Below are 16,033 nucleotides of genomic sequence, written 5' to 3'. Positions count from 1 at the left end.
ATCTTTTGAAAGCACACAGTTGCTGATCTCCACTCACTTTCCTTGCCCAACAGCTCCAGAAAAGACTGAGCCATTCCCGTTGTTGCGAGTCACGTTCGACAATTCACTTGTAAGCATTTTCATTCCGCTTCCTTCCCCAAAAGAAATAACGCTGCCACTTTCCAGCGTTGTTCCATTGACTGTTAGCTTCTTGATGTCGGCTGAAGATTCTTCGGTTAAGTGAATCAGTCCATTATGTGTCAGACTCTCAATCGCTTCAAAAGTGCATCCTGCAACAAATAATGATGTTCCTTGTCCTCTCAGCTCGACTGCTGTAACTTCTCCAAAATCAATTCTTTTCAGCTCAAATTCAGTCAAATGTACTTCGCCTCCTGTTGCACAAAGAATGCTGAATTCGATTGCCTCGCTTTCTATTTGCCTTGTCGCTGAGCAATTAGCAATGCTCAAAGTTGATTGCTGGCACAGAATCAGAAACAAACGAGGCGTTTCAACGAAGCTTGGAGGCAAGGAAAACGTAATATTCGAAATCGACACATCTGCTACTGTCTCAATCAAACCATCCCCTTCTCCGCTTCCGTTGCTGCAAACAAAAACAGAAGTATTTTTTGTTGTCGATAAAATAGAAACAGAACACGAGGCAAGCCTTGTGCAGCTATCCAGCTGGAAAGATGGGAGTACTTCAACAACACCTTGCTGTTGCGCTGATTCAAATCTCAATTCAACAACTTTGCTGATTGAATGGCAAGGCGCAAATGAAAATCCGCATCCAGAGTGATCATATCCTCCATCTGCTTCGCCTCCAACATATCCGCTTCCAGAAAATGAAGTCAGAAATGCAGTTAAAGGAATCGCATAATCTCGATTGCAGGAGACTCGCTCATACCCCATCAAATCCATTTTATCCATTTCCCTCCAAGCTATTTGGAAGTTATCTGTTCGAACTGCCTCAGTTAAGTTGATGGCATCCACAAATATGTTGTTTCCTTTCCACGCTTTGCATTCAAAGAATATCAGATTTTTCAGTGAATAAACTCCATTATTATCTGAAATATGCAGATATATCCCTCCTCCTAATCCTCTTCCTCTGTTTAATTCTTCACCGCTTGGCACATTACAACTGCTGAATCTTGTGTTATTCACAGCAACGTTCATATTCCCCTGTTTCTGGATAAACAAAGATCCGCCCTTCAGCTCGTTTCCGTCTTCACATGATGAACTTATTTGGCATCCGTCAATCACAATCTCACAGCTTCCTCTATTCCCATATGCACTGAACAGTCCACCATTTCCGTTTTTCACGGTTATTCCGTTGAATTCACAGCTCTGCATCGTGAATGAACTTCCTCCCTCAAACAAAAACGGACTCTCTGAAAATGCAATTTTATTTGTTTCTGCAACAACAACAAAACCATTTGCAATAAATGTTCCTCCGATTATTTTTGCAAAGATGAAATTGATTTCGTTGCTTTCTTCTGAATAAGTTATCGAAAATCCGCAACTGTTTAATGTTAGGCTATTTCCGTTGCACTGAATCAAAGACGTTCTGGAGTTGAGCGATAATGGCAAAACAAAAGTGATATTCGTTATTGTCGCTGGCTGAGTGACTGTTATAAAAGAAGATGAATCTGTAGGAGGTGGTGGAGAAACAGCAATTCTTGTGTTCTTTTGGGCGCATTTCACTTTCCATTCGCAAACATTCATTTCTGTCTCTTCGCTCCAAACAAATGAAGGATCAAGCAAAATGTCTTTGTCCAATGAAGAAAAACGAAGATCGACTGTGAATGAGATTGTTGAGCATGGAAAACCAGAATGGCCACATCCACTGAAATCTCTCTTGTTGTTTCCTCCAACGACTGCTGGCAGAGGAAATGGAGCAATGAAATAGAGAGCCAGAGGAATTCCATAATCTTCATTGCCATTTTCGAAGCCCATTGCATCATCGTATTCTGCTGCATTTGTCGAGATCGTAACATCCACTTTTCCTGAATTCATCAAATCTGCCAAATTCCCCTCATCAAAAAACATGTTGCTTCCTCCTTTCGCTGCATGGTTTTTTTCAACGCCGCTCGTAAAGCTGAGTGAAGAAATAGAATAATCATTGAACTGACCAGCAGCCTTCACAAACAGCCCTCCCCCGTATCCACATTGAGTTCTCGTATCACTTGCTCCACACTTTGAAAACGATGTGAGCGTTCCATCTTTTCCGATGCTCAGCTTTCCGCTTCCAGCAAACGAAGCATATATCCCTCCTCCACAACCAGAGCAAGCCAAACAGTTGTAAAATGTTGACTCTCTAATCTCAACAACATTTCCCGTATTCATCACAATATTCACTGCGCTTCCATTTCCATTTGCGAGTTCAATGGATTTCATGTTGATTTTTTCCACTTTCACTGTTTTTCCATTTTCAATCGTTATGGCTGCCTTGCTGCTGCACACAATTCCTTCCATAGTCGAATTCTGAAGAGTCAGCGAACCTCCGTTTGTGCATTCAATTATTCCTTCATTTGATGTGTCAGTTGTATTCGAAATGTTGCAAAGATCAAAGTTTAGCTGCCCGTTCGTATGTGAAATCATCAGAGGTGCTTCTGTTAATTTGAATCCTTTCGCCACAAGTGATTTCACTGCGCTTGTTCCACCCACACAAACAAGAAAACTGTAAGACAATGTTGTGCCTGACATAAGCATCAGTGCACACTGCTCAGACAAGAAAGATCCTGACTGTACCAGAAATAGAGCTTCCCTTCCAGATAGCGAACTCGGCAGATAAAACTTTATATACGAAAAAGAAGTTGTTGCTCTGCTAACAATCATTCCATCTTGATTGTTGGTTGAATTATCGTTAATGATGAGCTGTGTCTGAGCTCTAATCCCTCGAACACTTGTAGTGCCTTCAGACAGAGATATCTCTCGTGAAAGAGTGGAACTTCCATCAACAGCAATTGACACACCGCTTGATGTTTTGTGCTGCAAGAACGCATAATCCAGGGTTGAGCACTGCTCGTCAGCAAATCCACACATGTGCCAATTTCTTTTGTTTGTATTTCCAACATAAAACTCGCTCGGTTTGCTACGGAGATAAAGCACAAGAGGAATCGCAAACGAACGATCGCTATTTTCATATCCACACAGATCAGTGAGCACATCCTGTTGAGGGCTGAACTTCAACCGCTCTGCATTAATCACTTGGCTGAAGTTCGCAGCCTCAATAAAAATGTTGTTGCCGAATTGCGAAGCACGGCAGTTGGTGAATGTCATTTTGTCAAAAACAAAATCATTGGCTGAATTTTCCAATTTCAGAAATATCGCCCCTCCAAATCCGTTGCTTCCTATTCCTTGTGCACAGCAATCAGCAAAAGTCAGCGAATCAATTTCTCCAAATCTCACTTTTGAGCCAGGTTGCATCATAATAGAAAGGCATCCTCCATTTCCACTTTCACATTTGCACCCATCAAACGAGATATTGTTCAATGATAATGACTCCTCATTTATCGGGTTGCATTCGATGACTCCTCCATTTCCAGAGCTTCGAATGACCTCTGTGAAGTTCGTGTTAGAAATTTCAGAAAATGAGGAAATTGGAGCCCTTATGAGCTGAGTGCTTGTTCTCAAAGAAGACACAATACAGGAATCAATTGAAATGCTTCCCAAAGCAATGTCAAATAATGGCTTGCTAAAAGAAGTGGGCTGAGCCCTTGTCGAAGTGATGAGAAGATGCTTCAGGTGAGCCGTCCCAGATGAACCAGAAACAGATAATATTTCAATAGTTTCTATTGCAGTGTTGTGATCAATCTCCAAAGAAAATATTCTCAAATCTCCGGAATTAATTGAAAACAGGGCTGCAGAGTTTGACAGCATGCTTGTTCTCATGACTGATTTGTTTGTTCCATTGCCAATCACTTTGACTTTACTGCTGTTGATGGATAGCACAGAAGAAGGAGTAAAGACTGATTCAAGCAGCATAACTTTACACTCGACATCGTCCCTCACCTTTCCAAATGCGTGTTCAATCGTTTTGCATGGAATCGAGTCGTTCAATCCACAAAGCTCATCCAAATCGTTTCCATTCTCATGTACATATCGAGTCAGAAGCATCACCTTTACAGGAAGCCATCCATTGTATACTTCGCTATCAGCTGTGCCACCGTAAAACACTCGCTTTTCTGTTGTTGTTGAATATGATTCGAAAAATGGATTTGAAGTCACTCCGCCTCTATTTATTCTCACATCATTTCCCATCCCATTTTTTGCTATGTTTCGATGGAAAAAGCAGTATCGTATAAATTGGGTCTGAACAGCTTGCTCCGAAAGTGCATCAAAGCACATTCCAGCTCCTCCGAAAACTGTTGAATTTGTAAATGTTCCATTCAACGTATTGAATATAAACGTATTTTCTGTGATCAAAAGTGTTAAAAGATTTGCATTCGATAAATATTCACTAAAAAATAGACAGCCAGAAGCGTTTTCTGCGTAATTATTTGCAAATTTACTGTTTGAAAAAATGAATGTTCCGGACGATTGAAGAAATTTCGGACGTAAGTAGCATGTCATTCCAAGATAACCTGAAATGGAGCAATTTCCAAAAACAATATCTTTGTATTGTTCATTTTTCAAATGGTCAACACTGCAAATTGCCCCTCCATGTACTGCGCTGCTTTTGCTAAAATTTGTTGATTCAATATTAACATCTCTTAGCCGCATTAAATAGATGGACCCTCCATGACTGTTAACTCCAACCATCGTTGTATATATATTTTCAAACAAACAGTGGCTGACATTAATTGAGGAATCAACATTGCTCATATATATTGCTCCTCCATGGTAATTTGGAGTTGCATTTTTCCATTCGCACCAAATAAATATATGCTCTCCCACATCACTAATAGTTTTCCTCCCTGGAGATATTGGATTTTCTTCAGTTCCAGAATATTGCTCATTGGACAAGCGATGACAAGATATGAAAGTACTGTTGAATGAAGACAATGCAGCAAACGGCTGATTTATTGATTGAAGAAGCCCTCCATAATACACATCGCAAACTCTGGAGAACGAACATCTGCATATGGTCGCTGTGTGAGAAAAAGCACATAATTTTAAAGAACGATGAAGCACATCATAACAAATGGGATTTGACAAATTTTGGAATTTCGAATCTGTCACAGAAATGCAGGAACAAGTCTCGCTTTGAATGAAACATGGCATCACAACCATGTCTGAAAAATGGCATCCCGCTATTTCCAACGAGCAGGATCCAGAAGAATAAACTGAATTTCCTCTTGCTATTTGAGGAACTACAGTTGGAGTGCTGATTGTCAGACTCGTGTTTTGAAGAATAATTACTCCATCGTCAGCTGTTATAGGGCTAATTGTCGATGAGCCTGGTATACAAAGCGAGCAACATGCGATAGACAACGATGATGAAGATGAGCAGATAAATAGAGAACTGTATTCGAGCTGACGAAGCTCGACAAAAACACACGATGATGAGGCATTATATAAATTGAATGTCGAAGAAATTGCGCAACCGTAGTGCATGCGCAAAAAAATTTCCCCCACAAAAATTGAATCATATGCGACATCATGAGTAAAATTCTCAAGAGGCTTGTAAATAACAGAGTTTTGCTTCCGTGCATTGTATGATGGATTTATGGTGTAATTGTATTGCATAAAATTTCGCTTCGTTACGATGTTGTTACAATAATCATGTGAAAAAAGTAAATAACAAGTTATTAGAGAAAAATATGCAGTTATTCGCATTTTCCAATATTAATTACATTAATAATGGGTAGATTGAAAAAAATGTTTTTTATTTATTTATTTATTTATTTATTTATTTTATTTTATTTTATTTTAATAAAAGATATAAAAGATCTATACTCTTTCTGCAAACTCATTTCCTTCATTAACTCGCTGAACTGGAGATGAACTTCTTCACAGGTATTCGTGTGGGAGTTGTCCAGCTTTAAAGTCCTCTCATTCCATCAAACGTCCACTCGGTGGATATGCATCGCTTCGCCCTGCTCATCCCACGCAGCAGCTAATCACCTCTCTCTGATGTGATGGACACTGCCTGCTCGTTGATCTTGCGCGCTTCGATTGGTTTTGTATGCATCTCAACCACAAACGGCTCGGTCTTCATGTTTGAAGAGCGGAAACACGAGATATTCAACCCCATTAGTGCAAACTCCTGTAGCAGGTATTCAGCTAGCTCTCTCGCTGCATATTTTGTGGGGTATAACATCGAATATCCGATGCTCCCCATCACTCCAAGTGCACTGCTGAACAAATATATTTCTCCCTTGTGCGGGTGAGACCTCTTCAGGAACCCGCGATGGAAAAGCGACGGGGCAGGGCGGTCCAACATCAGCGGGGCAATGGCCTTCACAGTGTTCACACATCCCATGTAATTCAGATTCATCTGCTTGTAGAAGACTTCTTGAGAGACTTCGAGGAAGTACCCAGGAAGAGAAGCTCCAGCTGAGCAGATAACAAGATCAGGAATACCTGTCTCCTTAATTTGTTGGGTCAATCTTTCTTTTAGCACTTCAAGATCGGTTACATCGAATGCAAGTGGGTGAATATGCTGTTTATGTGGAAGCTTTGCGCGTTTCATTGCTATTTCTTTTGTTTTTTCAAGATGAGATATGTTATGAGAGATAACAGAAATAGGTTCAACTCCCATTTCTGCAAGGAGAATGGCAGATGCATTTCCTAACCCAGATTCGCCTCCAGTAATTATCACATGTGCTTTATTTCCTTCCTTTCTGAATTATTTGTAACGATCAACACGAAATTGGTAAAAAATCCAAACATCAGATCTCAAGAGCAAAAGGATAAATAGGCTAACAAAAACAGCAATTATTCCAATAGTTAAGATGAAAGGAAACATGAGACCACAAAGCATATGAACTTTCTCAAATATTGAAAGAAATCAGCTTTCAGTTATCAAAAACTGAAAAGTTGAAAATCTGTATATGAGTTTGGAGATTGCAGCACCAATTCTACAAATGAACTCAAGAACTTCGTTGAGCATGCGTTGCGAAAGCAAGTTCAACAGATCAACAAATCCAGAAATGTTTTCGTAAACATACAGAATACTCTCATTCAAGTTTTCAAAATGAAAATACAAAATTGAAAGTGGAGCAATAAACGCAGTTCCATGTCTGCATAACTTAAATATTTAACTTTAAGATAAAGAAATTTAAGTTAAAATTTGAATTTGGGAATTACCCATTATAATAATTATAATATGCCAAAATCAAAATTCAAGAAATTTGCAGCAGTAAAGAAAATAATTTCACCAAGCGATCCAAGATTGTTTGTACATTAATTTTTGTGACTTGTATTTAACGCTTCTAACAGGTCAAGTGCACAGGAAAAGCTGGAAAGACAAAAGAAACGACAAGCAGAAAGACTTGCTCCAGTTGAAGCGTTTGAAAACAAAATCTTAATTTCTAGCATTGAATATTTTCATTCTGCATTTATTTAATTTATCCAATATTATAGTCCCAAGGTTCCGTCAACGATGTTCTTTTCGCATAATGAAGCTCTTGGACCCCCTTATCGCATTATCGTTGACACAAACTTTATAAATCATTCCATACAAAGAAAATTAGATTTGGTACAATCAATGATGGATTGTCTTTTGGCAAAATGTTTGCAATTTTTTGATTTTGATATTTTTAAATTTCCATATCACAATCTCAAAATAAAGGTACTCCATGCATAACGGATTGTGTTCTTGCTGAACTTGAAAAACTTGGGCCAAAATATCGCATTGCATTAAGGTTTATACATTTCTTATTTTTATTATTAAGGAAATTTTTCTTTTTTCTTTTTCATTGCTTAATCATCTTCTTAACAGAATTGCAAAAGATCCACGATTTGAGAGGATTCATTGCATGCACAAAGGAACATATGCTGATGATTGCATTTGCAATATTGTTGCAAAGGTTATTTTTTTAGAAAACGATATTCATTTTTCTTTTTATTATCTATTTTTTTTTCTTTATTTCAAGGATCCTGTTTATATTGTTGCAACAAATGATCGTGATTTGAAAAGAAGGTTAAGGAAAATTCCAGGAGTACCAATTATGTATATAGGAGGCAGAACAGCTCGCAGGTACAATATTGAACGTCTTCCAGAAGCACTTGGAGGTTTGTGTATAACTTTTGCTTGATCTTCCTTTTCACATTCATCTTTTTTTTCGTTTTCTTTTTGTTATTTTAAATAAATAGCTCCACGAACATAAAAAGAAAGAAAGAAAGAAAGAAAGAAAAATTATGATTATTTATTTCACTTCACAATTATTTTATTGTATCATTTTATTTTTGAAAAATTTTTTTAAGAAATAATTTTTGTTTTGAAATTTCAAAACTGGCAAATTGATTTTCACTAAAATGATAATTGTCCATATTTTTTCTCTTCAAAAACAATTTGAAGACATAATCAATAGTTATTTTTTTCGACAAACAAATGCCAAGGAAAAATAATATATATATAAAAAATAAAGAAACTCCTTTAAAAAACAACTGCACAGAAAAAAGGCATAAATCTATTTTGAACGTATATCTTGATTGATAAATATTTTTTTCTGCCATTATTTTATTTTATTTTTATTTTTCATACATATCAAATGTCTCCTGTTTGTACAGTATGTCATGGAACAGTTTTCAGAGAAAGTTCTGCTGGATTTATGATTTGTACTCGTTGTGGAACAAGAGCAACAGTTTGATCAAATTATTGCTTTCATTTTTATGAAATTATGATTTCTTAGGCATCACTTGCACGTACAACATTAGAAGGATTTGGAATTGGAGGGTCGCAAAGAACTCGTAAACTTGCTTCGAGGAAAGCAGACTTGGATTCTAAGCAAGTTTGGATTTCATTTTTTGAGAGATATTAATAATTTGGATTCTTTCAGGAAATACTTAGAACAAATAATTTAGCTGAAGCTTATTTTTCACGGCAACAAAACCTATGCGGTCAAGATTTTATCATTTCATTTCAAGGACTTCTTCAAGCTCAAACTCGATTTTTAATACTTCCTGAAATAGGTGTTTCACCGCTTATTTCACAAGTTGTTGGAGACATTTGGGCAAGATATCTTTCGCTACTTCGTGCAGGTGTCGTTCAAGGAGTTTCGCCTGAAATTTCTTTGTCTTTGATTCAGATTGCTTTGCTAATTATGCGAGTTCCTATTACTGTTGAGGATTTGCTGTATTGGGTCACTCGTTATCCATTGGAGTCTCGAATGCCTTTGCTAACGTTTTGGAAAACAATTCCTTGTTGCAAACAACAATCAAAACGATCGTTTCGTCCTCGAATTTTTCTAACTGTTGACCGAATCGTTCAATTAACAAAGGATTTATTAGTATTTCTACAGCCACTTGAAGTTCCTCCTCCAAATTGGCTGGCACTTTATATTCGTCATTTCACCACAACACTTCGATTGCCTCCGGCTTTGTTTTCTTTAGGACTTCCTTATCTTTCCCTTCTTGAAGCCTTCCCTTCGTCCTTCCTGCGCCCAATGCCTGTCTTAGCTGCAGTTTTCTCTTCTGTCCTGCACGCAGCTTACACCGTTGATGCTCCAGAAGCCAGAGATGTGAGTAGACGAGTGGGCCCTCTCCCAGAATGGCCAGCTATGCTGAAGCATCTAAGTGAGCTTAGCGTGCCATTTCTGTTTGCTCCTTCTTCAATCTCGTCTTCGATTTCTAATTCAAATATGGTAGCCATTACGTCAGCACTCAACAGCCATCGCTCATCGCTGCTGCTGCTTCGGGCATTTTCCTCTCACCGCGGTATCCCCATTGCCCTGCTGCTCCAGCTGCTGGATGCTGAAGTTGCGTCCGCCGAGACAACACGGCTGCTGAAGCGAGGGACGCTCCGAGGCGACGAAGAGTGGAACTCGTGGTGGGCCGAAGAGGTGTCAGGAGACTCCAGCTTGGATGCTGAGGATGGGGAAGACATCGGGAGCGTGGATGAGAGCGATGCAAACGAATCGGGCAGCGAGAGCTGGAGCGTCTCTGATTCGGATGTGAGCCATTCAGATGCCATTCCAATGGACGAAGACGATGAAGACGATGAAGACATGGGCTATGACAACGAAGACGAGGTTGGTGGGACAATGATCATCCGATCGTCTCGGTACAAGCACCTCCCGTCCTCCTCTTCATCCTCATCTTCCTCATCATCGTCATCGTCTTCGTCGCTTTCGCCAAACTTGCATTCTCTTTCCCGTCTTCGTGCGCTTCGACGGAGGCACCGAGTCGACAACGCACCGCAAAGTGAGGAGAGCTCCTCGCAGTCGGCCGCATCGGACGACGAGCTTGGGACGCACCGAGCGCTGCACCACAGCAGCTTCTTCAACCACATCCCGTTTGACCGGATCATCGAAGAAGAGAGTGCGTCTCTGAGCGCTGCAATGATTCGGTGCTGTGGGGATGAGGAGAGTGATGAGGATGAAGAGTTCAAAGACGCTCGTCAATCGCAGCTCAATGAGGAAGGGAAGAAAGGGGATGCTTCTGCTTCTCGCATTGTAAGGCTGGGTGCAGAAGAAGCAATAATTGAAAGAAAAAGAGCTATTTCTCTATCATCATCATCATCATCATCATCATCATCATCATCATCATCATCATCATCATCATCATCATCATTGTCTGATCAATCACATAAATCGTCTTCGATGGAGCTTTCAAAACGGTCAAAACGAGGCCTCCAGAAGATTCTTCTGAATTTCCCAGAAGCAACTCTTCTTCCGTTGTCAAATGGCTTGATTTTTGGGGTATCTTCACCTCTTTTTGCATTTGTAGTTCCTCCTCTTCTTCTCTACAGCCCTCAAATCCCTTCGAATCCACAGTCTTTTCGCAGGCGCACGAAAAACATCACTTCACTTACATCATCTGCATCTACTCAGTCGTCTGCTTCTGCCAGTTCTTCATCTGAGTCTGATGATTATTCGTCTTCGTTGTCTTCGAGTAACCTTCTTGTTTACAATGATATGCGCTCATCTTCGACAGGCAGCTATCTGCAGCCGTACCCGCTGCCTCTTTGTCTGTGTGTTGATCTGATTACTAATGTGCTGTGTGGAATTTACTCAAATGCGTTTGATGTTCTTTTCTATATGAAGGAGCTGGAGGCAAAGTTGTGGGGAAAGCAGTTTCGAAGCGACGTTGAATGGAAAGTTGTTGGTGCGTCTGAAGTCTCAGCGAAGTCAACAGAAATGCACACTCAACATCCCCACGAAACACAAAAGACGAAAACAGAGTCGGGCTCATCTTCAAGTGGTGCTGTTCGCTTTGAAAAGACCCGCTCTTATCTTTCTCATCAAAAAGATAAAAAGGATGTGTCATTACTTTTCACTCAGTTGCATGAATTTATTGCTGAGAATGCTGAAAGCAACTCGAAGCGCTGAATTAAAGTGCGATGGGATTGATTGAATAATTATAATAAGAATGAGATTGAATTGTATGGCCCCCACTGATTTAAAATTGAGAATGCTCTGAAATTTTTCAAAAAAAAAGTCAGATTTAATGGTTTCATGCGCTTTTGTGGCTTATTGAAAATCATTTCAGCGATTCATTTCAACACCATTTCACTCACTTCAACAAAAAAATAATTACTATTCTTTCTGTTTGCTCTTCTCAAAAACGTTGTTATTCTTTTGTTGATTCTTTCTCCTTTTTTGAATTATAATCGTATTTTCGATTTCTTTTCCTCCATAACATTCAGATTATCTAAAAAGATCTTAAGTACAAATAAAAGTCACAAAACATTCAAAGAAAAATTCGTTTTGAAGTTGTTGCATCATTATCGTGAAATATTCGTCATCAAGCACAATAAACATTCATTAACAAGCTCATTTTAATTGATCTTGTAATTAAATATTCTGGTGATAAAAGGTGAATTGATGGCATATTTCTTCTTCAAAAAAATAAAAAATAGTTTGTTTTGAAGAGAACAAACTTTAAATTCACACATAATACTTGCATCTTATTATACACCATAGTTGAGTCATTTCTAGTTTTTTCAGGTGAAAATTATGTTTGCTCGATTCAACTTGACACAAGAATCCACAGAATCCGATCAAGTACACATCTTTTTTATAAATATATTTTCGCTGAGCAAATATCAACTCGCTCATCACATACTCATCTTTTCTCTTTCTCTTTCTCTTTCTTTATTTTCCTCTTTCATGTTTTCATTTTCTTCTATTTCTTTCAACCAATTCATCTTTGTGCTCAGAATCCGATGCCTCACAATCAGACTTCCAGTTCAATGCTCACTTTTCTATTGGTAATTAATTGCTATGAAAAAGAGCAAATTTACTTCAAATTACGAAAATCTCAGTTCTGCATGTGATGATTTTTTCAAAAAACTAAGTAAATGTCTGCCTTATGTATTTTAGGATAAAATCTCTTTGAACATGAGAATGAATAAACGAAACCAAATTAAACAACGCACAATGCTGGAGAAGCGATGCTTTATTTCTTATTAATTGGTTTTGTCAACTTTATTATCAAAACTGATTGAAGCATTGTGGCTGTTGATCACAAATCATTGAGTGATGAAAATAGCTTCGTATGTAAGTTTGATGAAATAAAATGCAGAATTTGTCAGAGTTTGTTTGATATTTCTATTCAAAATCATATAACAGTAGATGTATTATGGAGTGAATGTTCTTGTTCGGATTCTTTTCATCTCATATAAGATCAGCGAGAGTTTGTTTCCTTTTCAGAAATGATTGCCGGAGCCAAAAAGTCTCAACACTCTAAATGCTCAAAAGAAAATCACATGGAATGCAACACATATTAAACATGAAACCAAAATAGCGAATGTTTTGATTCTTATTTGTACCTCATAAATTGGTTAATCTTGTTAAGATATGTGTCTCAAGAAAAAAGTTTCTTGATGCTCATAAGAAAATAGCGTTAGAAATAATGTTTAATGCATGACCCTGTGAATTCTGAAAACTTTGGCTCTCAATTTTACAAAAAAGATTTGAAAACGCTTCAACAAATAAAAAAGCCCTTTGAAAGACAAAATAATTACTCAGATTTATTCTCTGTCTGGTTCTTGCTTACAAGATATATGAAAATAATTAATCTTAATTTATCTTACAATTCATGTTTATGATTTCCATTTAAACAAAATTGCTTCAAATATATTTGTAACTGCCCATATGTTAATTTCGTTTGTTCATTGCTCAAAACGTTGAAAAATCAAAAATCTTTGTAGCGTGTTGATGAGTCTCCAAAGATCCGATCAATGCACATTTATCTCAACATTTCTAATTTTTTGATAACTCAAAAAAGTTATTGGTTCGATCAATCATTTAAACAAAATGTTTGCATGCTTTTCTTTAATGACATTCAAAATTCTATATCTGTAAAAATATTACTTAAATTGCTATATATTTTTAGTGACATCATATTTCATCACAGTGAAATGTTTTTACAAGCTCGTCCTTCATTTCCATCATCTTTTCCATTGTCACGAGAACCAACTGGAAATGAATCTTCATCTTTATATCCTTCATCTCAGTCAAGATTTGACACTTCATATTTACAAAAGTCAAAAGGAAAAAAGCAAAAATTTGAATTATCAGAACAGGATAAAAGAGAAATAAAAGAATCGTTTGAGCTTTTTGATACAAAAAGAAAAGGAAGCTTGAATTATTATGAATTAAAGGCTTGTTGCATTTTTCTTTGAATGATTTTAATTTATATCTGTTTTTCAGGTGGCAATTCGTTCTTTAGGAATAGATATTAAAAAGGCAGAAGTTCTTCAACTTCTTGAAGAATACAGTGATGATGGATCTATTGACTATGATTCTTTTGTTGAAATTAGTTTGTGTATTATTCCATTTGAAATATTGACCTGCTTAAACAAAAATTTTTTATATTCAATTTACTATTTTTAGTAACAAGTAAATTTAGTGAACGAAATCCTGAAGATGAGATGAGAAAAGCATTTGCAATTTTTGATGAGGATCACACAGGGAAAATCACTCTCAAGCAGCTACGTCGAATTGCCAAAGAACTTGGTGAAGAACTCTCTGATTCAGAGCTTCAAGCAATGATTGATGAATTTGATAAGGATCAAGATGGAGTAAGTTTGCTATAATCGAATGTTATTGTGCAATTTATTTTTTATTCATTTTAATAATTTCTATTTTTAGTCAATGAAAACGAGTTCATTGAGATTATGAAACAAACGAGCCTATTCTGAACCACTGTCAAAAATCTGAAAAGCATTTCATGAATTTGTGAATTAGGCATAGAATTCGCTTCATTTATTTTCTTTTCTTATTTTGAGTTGAATTTGCGCATGTCATCTCTTTTCCTTTTCTATTTAAAAAAGATTTTTTTTTATTAATTCAGGGTGAGCAATTTATAGGAACCTTGTTTATTAACCAGTAACTAAAATTTTCTGGTTTATAAAGCTTTAATCAAAAAAGAAAAATTAACAGAAATCTTTTGAACATGATTTTTTCCGGAAAATAACACCTTTAATGGATTTTTTTTTTTTTTTTTTTTTTTTTTTTTTTTTTTTTTTTTTTTTTTTTTTTTTGTAGTACATTTTTGATGCGATAACTCATATTGACAAAGAAATAATTAGCAAAGATATTTGTCTTTTTTTGCTTTTTCAAAATCATTTAATCAAAAAGATATAATTTCAAAATCGATTCCAAAATATAAATCCTTTCAATGCAAACAAAAATGATTAAATGACTTTTTAATAATTTAAATTCATTTCAAAAGAAATAAAAAAAAATCAATTTATAAAAAATAATAATTGATCTAATACATTATACATATTTAATTACATAAAGATATTAGAAAATTGTTTTTCTTTTGGAATATGAGAGGAAACTCAATGGCTTTATTTTTGTTGGTCATAATGTTTTGCATGCATGTTGTGCTCAGTGCGAATGAATTTTCTATCAGCGATGGGCAGGCTGTGAGCGTTCGAAATACAATATTCAGTGATTTCGCATGTGCTGAAACGAGCATCTCCATCAGCAACACATCCTTGTGCGTAAGCCATCTCAATATCATCCCTACCAATGGTCGTCCACTCCTCACTGCCCAACACCACTCAGCTGCCACTATCTTCTCTTCCGCTTGCAAAATTCATCCAGCAACAAAATCTCCACTTTTCCTCTCTGCCCATGCCTCCCTCGCACTCACAAACTTCTCCCTCATCACCCACAAACCTGTTATCTTCTCCTTCCCCCTCTTCTCCACCCCAAACAATCTCCTCCCGCATGCCCACACCCCAATCCCAACCTCCTTCTCCATCTCTCACTCCTCTTTCTCCTCCTTCATCTCCCTCGTCCAGCCCTTCCTTTTTTCTCCTTCTTCTTTTTCTTCCCCTTCCCCTTCATTTTCTCCTTCCATTTCCCCTTCTCCTTCATCTTTCTCATCCTCATTCTCATCATCTTTTTTTTCTTCCCCTTCCCCTTCCTCTTCTCTTTCCATTTCCTCTTCCCCTTCCCCTCTCCATATCCATCACCAATATCATCCCCACCTCCAAATCCACCTCGATCTCCATCTCTCAAACACCCTCTTCTCCAACATCTCCTCATCCCATTCCAATCCATCTCTTCCATCCCTTCCCTCACACTCACTTTATCCATTCACATCAACCACCTCTTCCTCTTCCACCAACACCAACACAAACTTCAATACAATCCCCTCCTTCTCTCTTCACTCGTCCATCTCCATCCACTCAACCATCTTCAAACACACTCGCAACCCCATCGATGGTGCCATCCTCCCCAACCTCAACAGCCCATCCACTTCTCTTTCTGCCTTCAACACTTCTTTCCTTCACCAAACACGCTCTTCACCAAATGCTCCTGTTGTATATGTAGGAAATGAAACTCACAGAAAAACGCCAGGAAGACTGACTTCATTTGATTTGAACAGCCATCGCTTCGAATGGTGCGAATGGAATAGTTCAAATGGTGGATCAAGTTATGGTGGTGCGCTTTATGTTAGTTGTACAAATTCAAATCTCACAATTGCT

The 16,033-nt window shown here is 37.5% G+C and overlaps 5 protein-coding genes across 5 annotated transcripts; 2 read left to right on the top strand and 3 right to left on the bottom strand.

Moving 5' to 3' along the window:
* Nucleotides 1-33: 33 nt before the first annotated feature.
* MONOS_4816 (uncharacterized protein) lies at nt 34-4,239 on the bottom strand (the record flags this gene model as incomplete). The annotated part of the gene is made up of 1 exon (XM_067874914.1): nt 34-4,239. One exon carries the CDS (start codon nt 4,237-4,239, stop codon nt 34-36), a length of 4,206 nt encoding a protein of 1,401 aa, XP_067728245.1.
* A 1,798-nt stretch (nt 4,240-6,037) lies between these two features.
* MONOS_4815 (putative short chain dehydrogenase family protein) lies at nt 6,038-6,682 on the bottom strand (the record flags this gene model as incomplete). The annotated part of the gene is made up of 1 exon (XM_067874913.1): nt 6,038-6,682. One exon carries the CDS (start codon nt 6,680-6,682, stop codon nt 6,038-6,040), a length of 645 nt encoding a protein of 214 aa, XP_067728244.1.
* A 1,922-nt stretch (nt 6,683-8,604) lies between these two features.
* MONOS_4814 (uncharacterized protein) lies at nt 8,605-11,748 on the top strand. The gene is made up of 3 exons (XM_067874912.1): nt 8,605-8,729; nt 8,778-8,876; nt 8,925-11,748. The coding sequence occupies exons 1-3, from the start codon at nt 8,637-8,639 to the stop codon at nt 11,412-11,414; spliced, it is 2,682 nt and encodes an 893-aa protein (XP_067728243.1). The 5' UTR covers nt 8,605-8,636; the 3' UTR covers nt 11,415-11,748.
* Nucleotides 11,749-12,675: 927 nt separating this feature from the next.
* On the top strand, nt 12,676-14,230 carry MONOS_4813 (centrin; the record flags this gene model as incomplete). Its single annotated transcript, XM_067874911.1, has 4 exons — nt 12,676-12,720; nt 13,740-13,848; nt 13,923-14,114; nt 14,181-14,230. The coding sequence occupies 4 exons, from the start codon at nt 12,676-12,678 to the stop codon at nt 14,228-14,230; spliced, it is 396 nt and encodes a 131-aa protein (XP_067728242.1).
* Nucleotides 14,231-15,326: 1,096 nt separating this feature from the next.
* MONOS_17524 (uncharacterized protein) lies at nt 15,327-15,614 on the bottom strand (the record flags this gene model as incomplete). Its single annotated transcript, XM_067870452.1, has 1 exon — nt 15,327-15,614. One exon carries the CDS (start codon nt 15,612-15,614, stop codon nt 15,327-15,329), a length of 288 nt encoding a protein of 95 aa, XP_067728241.1.
* Nucleotides 15,615-16,033: the final 419 nt, after the last annotated feature.

This window comes from Monocercomonoides exilis (genome assembly GCF_001643675.1).
Source record: "Monocercomonoides exilis strain PA203 chromosome Unknown scaffold20-1493094, whole genome shotgun sequence".
Classification (NCBI taxonomy): domain Eukaryota; phylum Preaxostyla; order Oxymonadida; family Polymastigidae; genus Monocercomonoides; species Monocercomonoides exilis.
This window is presented reverse-complemented; position numbering and strand designations above follow the sequence as displayed.

Bases quoted from the DNA above. Each gene is read 5' to 3' on its own strand.
- MONOS_4814 (XM_067874912.1), top strand. From the start codon at position 8,637: ATGTCTCCTGTTTGTACAGTATGTCATGGAACAGTTTTCAGAGAAAGT. The intron at 8,730-8,777 runs GTTTGATCAAAT...ATGATTTCTTAG, and splicing joins GTTGTGGAACAAGAGCAACA to GCATCACTTGCACGTACAAC. The intron at 8,877-8,924 runs GTTTGGATTTCA...GGATTCTTTCAG, and splicing joins CAGACTTGGATTCTAAGCAA to GAAATACTTAGAACAAATAA.